Source organism: Myxocyprinus asiaticus, chromosome 28, assembly GCF_019703515.2.
Source record: "Myxocyprinus asiaticus isolate MX2 ecotype Aquarium Trade chromosome 28, UBuf_Myxa_2, whole genome shotgun sequence".
In the NCBI taxonomy this organism is placed as follows: domain Eukaryota; kingdom Metazoa; phylum Chordata; class Actinopteri; order Cypriniformes; family Catostomidae; genus Myxocyprinus; species Myxocyprinus asiaticus.
Window position 1 is genome coordinate 22,484,089 of NC_059371.1, and position 13,739 is coordinate 22,497,827.

Here is a 13,739-nt window from a genome sequence, read left to right on the forward strand (position 1 = left end):
CTATGTCAACAAGTGCTAAACATCTTTGACCATTGCGCAGTGTCTCGTGTTGGTGTCCCACGTTTTTTAGGCGGTATGCCAGGAACTTCAGCTTTTAAAATCACATCTCAAGACACCTTATTTCTTCTATATTCAATGTGCTGCATCTAGCATTTTTGATGCAGGAACACGTTCGGTCTGAATGGCTCCTATGTTAATTATAATGACATCTAGTATACTTTACTGAGACTGTACAACATCACACTGCACTGCAATCGAGACACCTGAATCAACTCTTTAAAATGCAGAAAAGATGCTTGAGTAAACTGCGTGTCTGAATATATGCCGAGTTATAATGCTCTTCTCCATCATTTGATCATCATTTGATGAATTTCGTCAGCTATGATCAACAGTAAATGTACACAAACATCTGTTTTTAATAAAATTCCATTCAAAAGCACAATGTTAACTGCACCAGGCGAAAAAAGCAAAAAGAGTTTTATGGAAAAAGTGCTTCTATCAGCACTATTTACAAATATTTTTTTTATTTTAATACTCAAAGGGAAACCTGGTTAAGCTGTATTGAAGAAGGTTTAGTGAACGCAGATTTGCTTAAATAAAATGCATGCGATAAAATGGCGAGGTGAACACAACCTGTTGTAGTTTTACATAGGTTTAAGAAAAGTCAGGAGCTGTTGTTAAAGGCTTGTATTTGGCAGGTTATAATAATACACTGTTGTGGCTGCCTGCTTTACTTTGCCTAGGTAAATTCAATCCTAGCCACACACTCATGCTTTATAGATGAGACCTGGTTTGCAGTTGATATCACTTACCCTCAAGCTGCATCAGAGCGGAGGTTGACATGGCGACGACATGAGCGCATGGAACTTGTGTGTGTATATATTTTTTGCTTGTATGTCAGCCAGGGGCATTATTCACATAATGGCAGCTAGCCTTTTGTTTAAAAAAAAAAAAAAAACTGGTGATGTGGTCTTGGATCCCATAATCAAAACCCACCTTACAAAGTATTTGTAGGTTAGAATAGTTTCTTTTTCATTTTTAAATTTTTTTTTTTAGAAAATTAAGCTTATTTTACAGCCAAAAATTTTTTTTTTGTTTGTTTTGTTTTTTTTTGTTTTTGTTTTTTGCATTGACTTTTAAAAAAAAAATGAAAATTAAGCACATTTCCACCCAAATTCTAATTAATGTACTGCAAAACAAATTAATTCTCATTAATTTTATTCGATACAGTAATTAAAATCACCGTGTGACACAGTGGTTTTTGTTTTATAAAATAAATTACATTTCGTAAGACAAATACTACCATGATGTAACTAGTTGACAATTTAAATATATTAGCATAATGATAACTTTTTATTATTAAAACTTTTCCTTGTTTGAATATTCATGAAATTAATGTAACAAAACAATAAATAAATAAATAAATAAAATTGTTGGTCCTAGAATAGGCTTCATTTTCTAAATGTTCTTTTGATTTCGGTGTGAAATATGATCCAGAAATTTTCAAGACAAGGTTTTGTGAGATTCACCCTGGTGAAGTCCTCTCTGATTTCTATGTATTAATCTGTATTTGCTGCCAATACTTCGCAATTAAACTTGTTGAAGTTTTCGATAGAAACTAAGATGTGTATTAAATATTGGTGCTGTCATAAGCAGTTGGTTAATCTGTTTTAGTTTGTGAGGTTTTGAGGTGAGGAACGTGACTGCTCAGCTTTATCAGATATCACCGCTATCAGACTGTATACTCTTGTTATGTCTTCACCTCATTCTGTCCCACTCTCATCCATCCCACAATTCCTTAGTCCATCAGATGATTACTGCTGTCATTAACCGATGCTAACCAATGTTTTTCTTGTCTTGTCTTTCTGCCTCACTTTTGTCTTCTGAAGATCATAGAATGATCATTGCAGGTAAGCACAGCATTTACTAACATCTCCAAATGCTTTTCTGTTGCTTAGATGTTTTATGCTTAAAACCCTTCTTTGCTGCTGTACAGAGCTTGGAACTTATCTACTGCTTTATCTTCTGGTTTACTTAAAAAGCTTCTGCAGGTAGTGGGGCAAACAGCTGAGGATGTGTTCTGAACTTGTTTGCATTCCATGATTCTATGGAATCATCCCTCCCACCCACTATTGTTGTCACCCGTATAGAGCGCAACAGTGGCCGTTGACTTTTTCAGCCGTCTTGGTTCCGGAAGTATTTTTTCCATAAATGTTTTTCCACAGGGATTTCATAAACATCTTCATAGAACAGTTATAAGCCATGGATCAAACAAGCCAGCTCCTAGGTGAATCACAAGATTACAAAATTTGATTTGAAGCCAAAAAGTATTTGAAAATCGTTCTGGTTACTTTCGTAACCTCCGTACCCTGATGGAGGGAACGAGACGTTGTGTTGATGTAGTGACACTAGGGGTCACTCTTGGGAGCCCCAAACACCTCTGATCTTTGAAAAAAGGCCAATGGGAATTGGCGAGTGGAATTTGCATGCCACTCCCCCGGACATACGGGTATAAAAGGAGCTGGTATGCAACCACTCATTCAGGTTTTGTGCTGAGGAGCCGAGACAAAGTCCCGGTCATTTCAGCGGATAGTTCAGTATTGTGGCAGGAGGGACACAACGTCTCGTTCCCTCCATCAGGGAACGGAGGTTACGAAAGTAACCAGGATGTTCCCTATCTGTCACTCACTCGACGTTGTGTCGATGTAGTGACACTAGGGGTCCCTATACGAAACGCCACAATAAGCTGAACTGTGTTACGTGGACTGGCGGTGCGAGACAGGCAGACTGCTGTGTGCCTCGTAGCCAGTGCACCAGGCCGTCACGTAACCTCCCCCGGTGCTCTTATGAGCGTCAAACGGTTCTTTGGGAACAAGTAGACTGCCCAAAAAATAGGGACAGGCTAGCCCAGTCGTGGCCTCTTTTCCTCTCTTTCTCCCCAAAATGAGTGGAATTTATTTACCGACTGGGGCCATAAGTGTCTACGTCAGGGGGGTGTCACTCCCAAGGGGAAGACACCACGGAGACCACCACCTCCCGGGGGGGTATTTTGAGTGGAAATATGTCACATGGTCTTACCGAGTCTTTTCGGAAATATGTCATGTGAAGAAGTCCCATGGTAGGTCCTACAAACACGGTGACCGGCGGCAGAGTAACCTCTGCCCAAGGAAGACACAGTTTACCAACAGGGAAACGATTTAGCAGCAGATTTACATCACATGGGGCCACCTATAGGGAACCAGCACATGTGGAGCACCTACCCCATACAAGGCTTAGTTAGCACATGTACTGGGCCGGCAGCGAGTTTCTCCGCAAACTCATCTGCCACAGGGCTAAGGAGGAAAATCATCCAGGGATCACCACTTTTTGAACACAGTCAACAGCGCACGTCTTCACCTCAAAGGAGGGAAAGGCGCTATGCGCAAGCTGTACACCTGGTCAGCTGTTCCGGAACTTACCTGTTCGTACCTGAAAAAACACGGGACGAAACCGGCTCAACCTGGAGATTGTAGAACCTCGCAAAGGTGTTGGGTGTTTCCCAGCCCGCTGCTCTGCAGATGTCTGCTAGAGAAGCGCCATTGATTAGGGCCCAGGAGGCCACCACACTCCTGGTAGAATGGGCTCGTAGCCCCGTGGGGAGTGGTACGTGCTGAGTGTGATATGCCATCGCGATGGCGTCAATGACCCAATGGGCGATCCTCTGTTTGGAGACAGCGTTCCTTTCCACTGTCCGCCAAAGCAGACAAAGAGCTGCTCAGAGTTTCTAAAGCTCTGCATGCAATCCAAATAGATGCGTAAAGCACGCACCGGACACAGCAACGCCAAGGCTGGGTCTGCCTCCTTCTGGGGCAGCGCTTGCAGGTTCACCGCCTGATCCCTAAATGGGGTTGTGGGAACCTTGGGCACATAGCCCGGTTGGGGTCTCAGGATCACGTGAGAGTAGCCCGGACCGAATTCCAGGTATGTTTTGCTGACAGAGAACGCCTGCAGGTCCCCTACCCTCTTAATGGAAGTGAGCACAGTCAAGAGGGCAGTCTTCAGAGAGAGTGCCTTTAGCTCGGCTGACTCCAACGGCTCGAAGGGAGCTCCCTGTAGTCCCCGAAGGACTACAGAGAGATCCCATGAGGGAATGAGGCACGGTCTGGGGGGGTTCAACCTCCTAGCACCTCTCAGGAACCTGATGATGAAATCGTGCTTCCCCAAATACTTACCATCCACTGCATCGTGATGTGCCAAAATGGCGGCTACATACACCTTCAAGGTGGAGGGGGACAGCCGCCCCTCCAACCTCTCCTGCAGGAAGGAAAGCACTGATCCAACTGCACATCTCTGGGGGTCTTCGCATCGGGAAGAACACCACTTAGCGAACAGATGCCACTTAGCATACAGGCGCCTCGTAGAGGGAGCCCAAGCCTGAGTGATTGTGTCTACCAAGGGTCCGAGGTCCGAGAACCATGTCTGGGTGGGCCAGTAAGGTGCTACCAGGATGACCTGCTCCTCGTCCTCCCTGACCTTGCACAGGGTCTGTGTAAGTAGGCTCACTGGGGGAAATGCATATTTGCATAGTCCTGGGGGCCAGTTGTGTGCCAGCGCATCTATACCGAGGGGTGCCTCGGTCAGGGCGTACCAAAGCAGGCAGTGGGAGGCTCGCAGTGACTTGAGATGCTGCTGACTCCAGAGGAGGAGATGGCGGGCGAGTTGTGACTTGCAACGGGAGCGTAAGCTGCCTTGGCAGTTGATGTATGCCACCGTTGCTGTGTTCTGTCCGAACCAACACATGCTTGCCCTGGATCAACGGCCAAAGCCTCCGCAGGGTGAGCAGTACTGCCAACAACTCGAGGCATTTGATGTGCCAACGTAGCCGCGGGCCAGTCCAGGAGCCGGCGGCTGCGTGCCCGATGCATACGGCGCCCCAGCCCATCTTAGAGGTGTCCGTCGTAACCACGACGCACCTGGAGACCTGTTCTAGGGGAACCCCTGCCCATAGAAATCTCAGGGCTGAAGAGGCGGTGACAGATTGGCGTGACGACCATGCGATGTGTCCCACGGCGCCATGCCCATCTCGGGACTCGAGTTGAAGCCAGTGCTGAAGCGGTCTCATATGCATCAACCCGAGCGGTGTGGCCACCGCTGAGGATGTCATATGCCCCAGGAGCCTCTGAAAGAGTTTCAGTGGAACCACTGTCTTCCGCCTGAACGCCTTCAGATAGTTTAGCACCGACTGTGCACGCTCGTTTGTGAGGCGCGCCGTCATCGAGACTGAGTCCAACTCCAAGCCGAGAAAAGAGGTGCTCTGAACTGGGGAGAGCTTGCTCTTTTCCCAGTTGACCCAAAGCCCCAGCCGGCTGAGGTGCCTGAGCACCAGGTCCCTGTGTGCGCACAGTAACTCTCGAGAATGAGCTAAGATCAGCCAGTCATCGAGATAGTTGAGTATGTTAATGCCCACTTCCCTTAGCGGGGCAAGGGCTACCTCTGCGTCCTTCGTGAAGATGCGAGGGGACCAGGACAGGCTGAAGGGGAGGACCTTGTATTGGTACATCCGGCCCTCGAAAGCAAACCTCAGGAAGGATCTGTGTTGAGGTAAAACCGAGACGTGGAAGTACGCGTCCTTCAGGTCTACCGCCGTGAACCAATCTTGATGCCGGACTAGAACTCCGGACTAGATTTTGCGTCAGCATCTTGAACGGGAGTCTGTGCAAATCCCAGTTCAGTACTCGCAGATCCAAGATTGGCCGCAACCCACCGCCTTTCTTCGGTACGATGAAGTAGGGGCTGTAAAACCCCTTCTTCATCTTGGCCGGAGGGACAGGCTCTATCGCACCCTTCCGTAGAAGGGTAGCAATTTCCACGCGCAAGGTAGCGGCGTTCTCACCCTTCACCAAGGTGAAGCGGACACCGCTGAACCTGGGCGGACGCTTGGCGAACTGAATCGCATAGCCGAGTCGGACGGTCCGCATCAGCCATCGTGACGGGTTGGAAAGCGTAAGCCATGCGTCCAAGCTCCGGGCGAGGGGGACCAAGGGGACAATCTTATTGGATGTACCAGCGGGTGGGGGCTCGCGGCGGGGCGGAGCCTGAGGCGCCGTGTCGAGGAGGCTTGAGACCCATGGCCATGCTGAGTCGAGGGACATCGAAGAACTTACCTGGCTCCTGATACTCACCATAGGATCGGTCGGGGAGGGGGGAGGAGGTATATCGTCCCCGCAGTCCGTCGGAACCATCCCGGTGTGGGCATGCTTGTGCCACAGCTGGGCACGCAGGGGCGTGGGGGCTGCCGCTGGAGTGCCAAACCTGCCGAAATGGAATGGTGGACGGTGGTCGTGATGACGGCCGTGTGCACCAGATATGTGACCCAGGGAACAAGAAAATTGCTCTTTTGTTGAACATGCAGCGAAATTGAATGAAACAAAAGATTCTCCTCCCAGCCCTCCACCGGGGTATGGAGTGGTCTGTTCACCAACTCCAGAGCAGCGGGTCTCCTCGTCTCTGGGCCGCCCGTCTCAGGGGCACTTTGAAGCCTTTCACGGGTTCTTGGCGGCCGGGCCGTGGGGATGGGCTGCGGCGGAGCTGGTGCTGTTGCTGCAGGAGGACGCCCTTGGCAATGAGCATACGGGGTGCGGGGTCTTGAGCCGTGCCGGGGCAGGATATGTTGAATGGCCTCCGTCTGCTGCTTCACCGCCGAGAACTGCTGGGCAAAGTCCTCGACGGTGTTGCCGAACAGGCCAACGTGGGAGATGGGGGCATCAAGGAACCGTGCCTTGTCAGCCTCTCTCATCTTGACCAGGTTGAGCCAAAGGTGGCGTTCCTGTACCACCAGGGTGGACATCACCAGCCCGAGAGAACGCGCCGTGACCTTCGTCGCCCAGAGAACGAGGTCGGTCGCCGAGTGCAGTTCCTGCATCAATCCCGGGTCGGAACTACCCTCGTGCAGTTCTTTCAGTGCCTTGGCTTGGTGTACCTGCAGGAGAGCCATGGCATGCAGGGCAGAGGCGGCTTGTCCAGTGGCACCGTAGGCCTTAGCCGTCAGAGACGACGTGAACCTACAGGCCCTGGACGGGAGCTTCAGGTGCCCGCACCAGGTGGTGGCGCTCTGCGGGCACAAGTGCACCGCGAGTGCCTTATCCACCTTGGGGATCCCCGAATAGACCCTGGGCACCCCACCATTTAGGGTAGTGAGGGCAGGGGAGCTGAGAGACCAGGATCGGGTCGTGAAAGGTGCCCTCCACGATCTTGTCAGCTCCTCATGCACCTCCGGGAAGAAAGGAACCAGGGCTGGGCACAGCCGTGGGCAGCGCTCCGAGCCGAGGAACTAATCGTCGAGCCACGAGGGTTCAGGGGAGAGTGGAGGTTTCCACTCTAACCCAACGATCGCAGCTGCCCGGGCAAGCATGTCGGCCAGCTCCGTGTTGGCCTGCGACTGGGTGACCGTACCCGAGCGAGGAAGCCCAGCCGAAGCCTCCGCATTGGACTGAACGAGTCCGCTTTCCGATGCTGCGCTTGAGAGCTCATCGTCTTCCCGGATAAGTTGAGTATATTCCCCGAATAAGAGGTCGAACTCGCCCTGAGAGGAGCCGGCAGTCTCATCCGAGAGCCCGACCAGGGCAAGCGAGCGTGCTGAGGAATGGGAGGTCCGTAGGGGGACACCTGACGGAGGTGCTCCCATTGAGGTCCCCAAATCGCCCCCTGTGCTAACCGCCGCGGCCTCATACCCGTAGGTAGAAGGACCGAGGTGGGGAGCCACTGGGGTGGCTTGTTTTCTTACGAAGGCAAGCTGCGACTGCAATGTTGCCATGGTCATGTTCTCGCAATGAGGACAAGACCCATCCACGAACGATGTCTCCACATCAAATCAAATCAAATCACTTTTATTGTCACACAACCATATACACAAGTGCAATAGTGTGTGAAATTCTTGGGTGCAGTTCCCAGCAACATAGTAGACGTGACAGTGATGAGACATATACCAATTTACAATAAACATCAGATTTACAACACAATTTAAAATCTAATATACACATAATTACACATAACACAATATACAAATAATAACATACAATGTACAATATACAATACACACAATATAGAATACACATTATACAATAAAAAAGTATATATAGTATATATAAAATGTACAGTAGGTTGTATTGTACTATATTGACATTCAGGCTGTCAGTTGATAGTAAGTTGCCAGTGTGTTGTTAAGAGAGAATATAATATAATAATAATATAATTTATGACAGTCCGGTGTGAGATATAAGAGTAATAAAGTGCAGTGCTGATGTATTTTGATCGTGGGAGATCAAGAGTTCAGAAGTCTGATTGCTTGGGGGAAGAAGCTATCATGAAGTCGGCTGGTGCGGGTCCTGATGCTGCGATACCGCCTGCCTGATTGTAGCAGTGAGAACAGCCTATGGCCCGGGTGGCTGGAGTCTCTGATGATCCTCCGAGCTTTTTTCACACACCGCCTGGTATATATGTCCTGGAGGGAGGGAAGCTCACCTCCGATGATGTGTCTAGTTCGCACCACCCTTCGCAGTGCTTTGCGGTTGTGGGCGGTGCTATTGCCGTACCAGGCAGAGATGCAGCCAGTCAGGATGCTCTCTACAGTGCAGGTGTAGAACCATGTGAGGATGTGGCGGTTCATTCCAAACTTCCTCAGCCGTCTCAGGAAGAAGAGGCTCTGATGAGCCTTCTTCACTACGGCTTCAGTGTGGATGGACCATGTGAGTTCCTCAGTGATGTGGACACCCAGGAACTTGAAGCTGCTGACTCTCTCCACTGGTGCTCCATTGATGGTGATGGGACAGTGTTCTCTATCTCTTCTCCTGAAGTCCACCACAAGCTCCTTTGTCTTACTGACGTTGAGGGAGAGGTTGTGCTCCTGACACCAGTGTGTCAGAGTGTGCACCTCCTCTCTGTAGGCTGTTTCTTCATTGTCAGTGATCAGACCTACCACCGTCGTATCATCAGCAAACTTAATGATGGCATTGGAGCTATGTGTTGCCACACAGTCATGTGTGTACAGGGAATACAGGAGTGGGCTGAGAACACAGCCCTGCGGGGCTCCAGTGTTGAGGGTCAGTGATGAGGAGATGTTGCTGCCCATTCTAACCACCTGGCGTCGGCTTGACAGGAAGTCCAGGATCCAGCTGCACAGCGAGCTGTTTAAGCCCAGAGCTTGGAGTTTCTCATCAAGCTTGGAGGGCACTATGGTGTTGAATGCTGAGCTGTAGTCTACAAACAACATTCTCACATAAGTGTTCTTTTTTCCAGGTGGGAGAGAGCAGTGTGTATTGTAGATACAATGGCATCATCAGTGGAGCTGTTGTTGTGGTAAGCAAACTGCAGTGGGTCTAGTGATGGAGGCAGCACAGAGCAGATGTAATCTCTGATTAGTCTCTCAAAGCATTTGCTGATGATGGGGGTCAGAGCAACAGCATGCCAGTCATTTAAGCAAGTGATTTTGGATGGCTTTGGAACAGGCACAATGGTGGACATTTTGAAGCATGTGGGGACTACAGACAAAGAGAGGGAAAGGTTGAAAATGTCCGTAAAAACACCAGCCAGTTGGTTCACGCACGCTCTGATGACGCGGCCCGGAATGCCATCTGGACCCGTGGCTTTGCGGATATTCACCCGTCGGAAGGATCGGGTTACATCCGCTACAGAGACGGAGAGTGGACTAACCTCTGTAGCTACGGCTGCGAGAGCTCTCTCCGCGAGGGCGGTGTTATTTCCCTCGAAACGAGCATAAAAAGTATTTAGCTCATCCGGGTGAGAGGCAGCGGTGTTCACGGCGGAGTTTTTATTCCCTTTAAAGTCTGTGATGATATTAATTCCCTGCCACATGCTTCTAGAGTTGGTGGTGTTGAACTGTCCTTCAGTCTTGTTCCTGTACTGACGTTTTGCTGTAATTGGGCATAACTGGCTTGTTTATGCTCCTCCGCATTCCCGGAATTAAAAGCAGAGGTCCGCGCATCAAGTGCCGCGTGAACATCGCTATTAAGGTTTCTGGTTCGGGTAGATCCTTATTGTTCTGGTCGGAACAATGTATTCTACACACTTTCTGATGAAACACGTTACACTATCAGTGTAAAGCTCGATGTCCTCATCAGAGGCGGACCGGAACATCTCCCAGTCCGCGTGATCAAAACAGTCTTGTAACGTAGAGTCTGACTGGTCCGACCAGCACTGGATCGTTCTGAGGGTGGGTGCTTCCTGTTTCAGTTTCTGCCTGTAAGCAGGCAGAAGCAGAATTGAAGAGTGGTCCGATTTGCTAAATGGTGGCCGGGGGAGGGATTTGTAGCCATCCTGGAAGGGAGAGTAGCAGTGGTCCAAAACCTGGTCCCTTCATGTGTTAAAACTAATGTGTTGGTGGTATTGTGGTGCGACTGATTTTAAACTGGCTTTAATAAAGTCCCCGGTCACAATGAACACGGCCTCAGGGTGCGCGGTTTCCTGCTTGCTTATAATCCCACACAGTTCCTTGAGTGCCCGGTCTGTGTCGGCTTGTGGCGGGATGAACACAGCAGTGATAATGACCACTGTGAATTCCCTCGGTAGCCAGAATGGTCGACACAGAAGCATGAGAAATTCCAGATCAGGAGAGCAGAAAGACTTGATAGAAAGTACGTTCCTCTGATCACACCAGGATTTGTTGATCATAAAACATACACCACCACCTCTGCTTTTACTTGAGAGGTCTTTTGCTCTGTCCGCTCAGTGCACGGAGAACCCTGCAGGTTCAATGGCTGAATCTGGAATCTCAGCAGACATCCAAGTTTCCGTAAGGCAGATAATGCAGCAGTCCCTCGTCTCTCGTTAGAAAGAGATCCGTGCTCTCAGCTCGCTGAGCTTGTTGTCCAGAGACTGAACATTTGCCAGTAGAATACTGGGTAGTGGGGGTCGATTTACACAATGTCTTACTCTGATGAGAACGCCGGCTCTGTTTCCCTTTTTCCTTTTGCATTTTCGCGGCCGGGCTGCCCAGACAAAGGGCTCCGCTGGTGTGTTTGTAAACAGTGGGTCGGCATTGAGGAATTTGAAGTCCGGTTTACGGTGTGTAATTGCAGAACCAATGTCCAAAAGTGTTTGTCTGTCATAGACAATATGGGCATGGGCAGCACCCAGACACGTAAGACAACGATTGTGGCCATTAGAAGCCGAGAGATAACGACCACAACCAGGAATAACACAGAAACGGAAAAGCATCTTTAAAAAGAAGGTCCGTGTGTGCCGCTCTTTTAGTGAAGAAAATATACTCTTTTAGAATATACTCTTTTTGATGTTTGTTTCTGCCGAAGCGCCCAGGGGCGTTCTCTGCAAACCACAGATGCAGAGGGGGAGAAGCCGTTGAAATGTGCCATAAGAATCCAGCAGAGGAGGTGAATGAAAATCACAGAGAATTCAGCTCGATGAATAGAACCGCTTGGCTCCGAAGAGAAAATCTGAATGAGTGGTTGCATACCAGCTCCTTTTATACCCGTATGTCCGGGGGAGTGGCATGCAAATTCCACTCTTCAATTCCCATTGGCCTTTTTTCAAAGATCAGAGGTGTTTGGGGCTCCCAAGAGTGACCCCTAGTGTCACTACATTGACACAACGTCGAGTGAATGACAGATAGGGAACAGACAATAAGACAAAAAGGTATAAGACTGTGCACTTAATGAGGAAATTAACAACATAATCATTAGGCATTGCAAATGACATAATCAAATTAAAAACAAAGAAAAAATATAAAACAATTGATTTAAAGTTTACAATAAGTATAGTAACAATGTGTTTTTAAGTTTATTGCATTGAGACATACAAATATATGCTGTAAGTTTGAGAGTGTAGGGAGACCAACTCGATTCTGCAGAGACAAACTTTAACCAAAGACCAACAGTCGCTGCAGAGCTCTTTTGGCACATTTTGTTACTGCTATTCTTTAATTGGTTGATCTTTCTCTTCAGGATCATGGGTAGTGTACTTCCTCATCAGGATTTCCACTATTAACCATGATTTTTTTAAAAAACAAACAATGAAAAGAATTTGAAATAATGCATAATTTTCTTAATTAGTGTTTTTGGTCTTGTTTTACAGTAAAAATTATCTAAATTTTCAAAAAATATATAAATATTTACATGACAAGCAAAATGGCAGACGATATTAAGACTTATTTTCAAAGAAATTTTACAAAAGTTTGTAAACTTTATGCTTCAAGAAAAAACGAAACTAAAAACTAAAATATACTTGTTTCCCTTTGAAACAAGTATACTTTTTGTTTTATCCCATTGGCAAATTAATTTAGTTAGATTTCTATGAAATCAAGACAAAATATATTCTGCCATTTTGCTTGCAAAAGTACATTTATCTTGTTTTAAGAATGTTTAGATATTTTTAATGGAAAAAAAGACAAATATATATATATATATATATATATATTTTTTTTTTTTTTTTTTTGTGCAGAAGCACATACCATCAATTGACAACCTCGGAGCTAATGGTAGGTTTGTGTTTAGGTTTTCATTAAAAATCAGTTCCGTCTATGTTGAAAATGAATGAGATTCGAAACCAGACTGTTGCGCTCTATTAAGCTAACGGTGTTGTCCACCACTGTCCTGTTTAAGCCTCTCCTTTTCTCTGAAGGAATGGGCCTGGATAGAGAGCCTCTTTGAGTAGGTGGCCTGTGAGGAATCTAAAAGCCTGTAAAGAATGAGAAGGGCCTCTTCTTAAAAAAGTGACTTGATAGCTGTGCCAAGCTGTAATTGAAAATAGCGGTAATGAGTGTGTGAAAGATCAATGCGGTCTCAGCACACACAATCTGTGGCCAAACCCCTGGAGTGTGGTTAAAAGATGGAGGGCCCTTCCTCGGTCACCCTGCACACTAATAGTCTCCGCTTTAGCAAACGGGAACAGGGGAATTTTTTCTCTCCCAGGAGACTGAATGGAAAGAATCAATGAGTATACCATGTCCGAAAGTCACAGTGATGAGAGGAAATAGAGAGGGTGAAAAGGAGAAAAAAAGGAGCGAGTGTTGAAAGGGAATGGACTCCTGTGCTTGGAGAGTGAAGTTATTTAATGAAACACATTAACTGCTCCACAGGATCTCTCACTTTTTTACTTTAGATGTTTGTTCTGTTTTTGAGAGTGTAAACCTGAAATGTGAGACAGAAATAGATGGGTTTTTGTGTACCACTGCTAGCCACAGTGGCTCCAAAAAGGATTTGAACACTTAAACCACAATTTCAATTTATTAATTTTCATTGCATTGGATTAGATAACAAAATAAAAAATCAAGTGGGATCTACCAACTAATGATGCTAAACCTTTTCTCAGAACTAACTTTGATTTTTAGTGGATGTATTAAGTCAGTTCCTCTCAAGTTCACACATGTCCCAACAGAGTTACCACTTGTACTTTAGCACATTAACCATGGAAATGTTTCGCGAAGTTTAACAAACAGTGTCTAAATACTTTTTGTCTTAATTTTGAGCAGTATGTCTACTGTTTTATGATATAAAACCTAGCAAACCTCATTTTGTGGAATGTTTTGCTTGAAAATTAAACTGGTGCTATCTTTCTTTAAAATAAATGCCTTTTGGCTTGATATTTTATTTTATAAATTAAATGATATTCGTACATTTAAGTGTGGCTTGAGTTTCCAAACCTCTTAGCTCCCTAAACAGGCTTATTTATGTCAAATAGTTACATGAAATGAGATTAAGTTTCTGCTATTACAAATATTTTTGTGTACC

At 47.0% G+C, this 13,739-nt stretch overlaps 1 protein-coding gene across 4 annotated transcripts in view; it reads left to right on the forward strand.

The window, feature by feature from the left end:
* The window catches only part of LOC127418985 (agrin-like), a 417,085-nt gene that overhangs the window by 114,607 nt on the left and 288,739 nt on the right, over positions 1-13,739 (forward strand). For 3 of the 4 annotated variants that reach the window (XM_051659953.1, XM_051659954.1, XM_051659955.1), the window contains exon 3: positions 1,890-1,910. The exons of the other annotated variant lie outside the window; for it this stretch is intronic. In XM_051659953.1, coding sequence (XP_051515913.1) covers positions 1,890-1,910 — 21 coding nt within the window. The remainder of the gene's footprint in view (positions 1-1,889; positions 1,911-13,739) is intronic. 4 annotated transcript variants of the gene reach the window in all.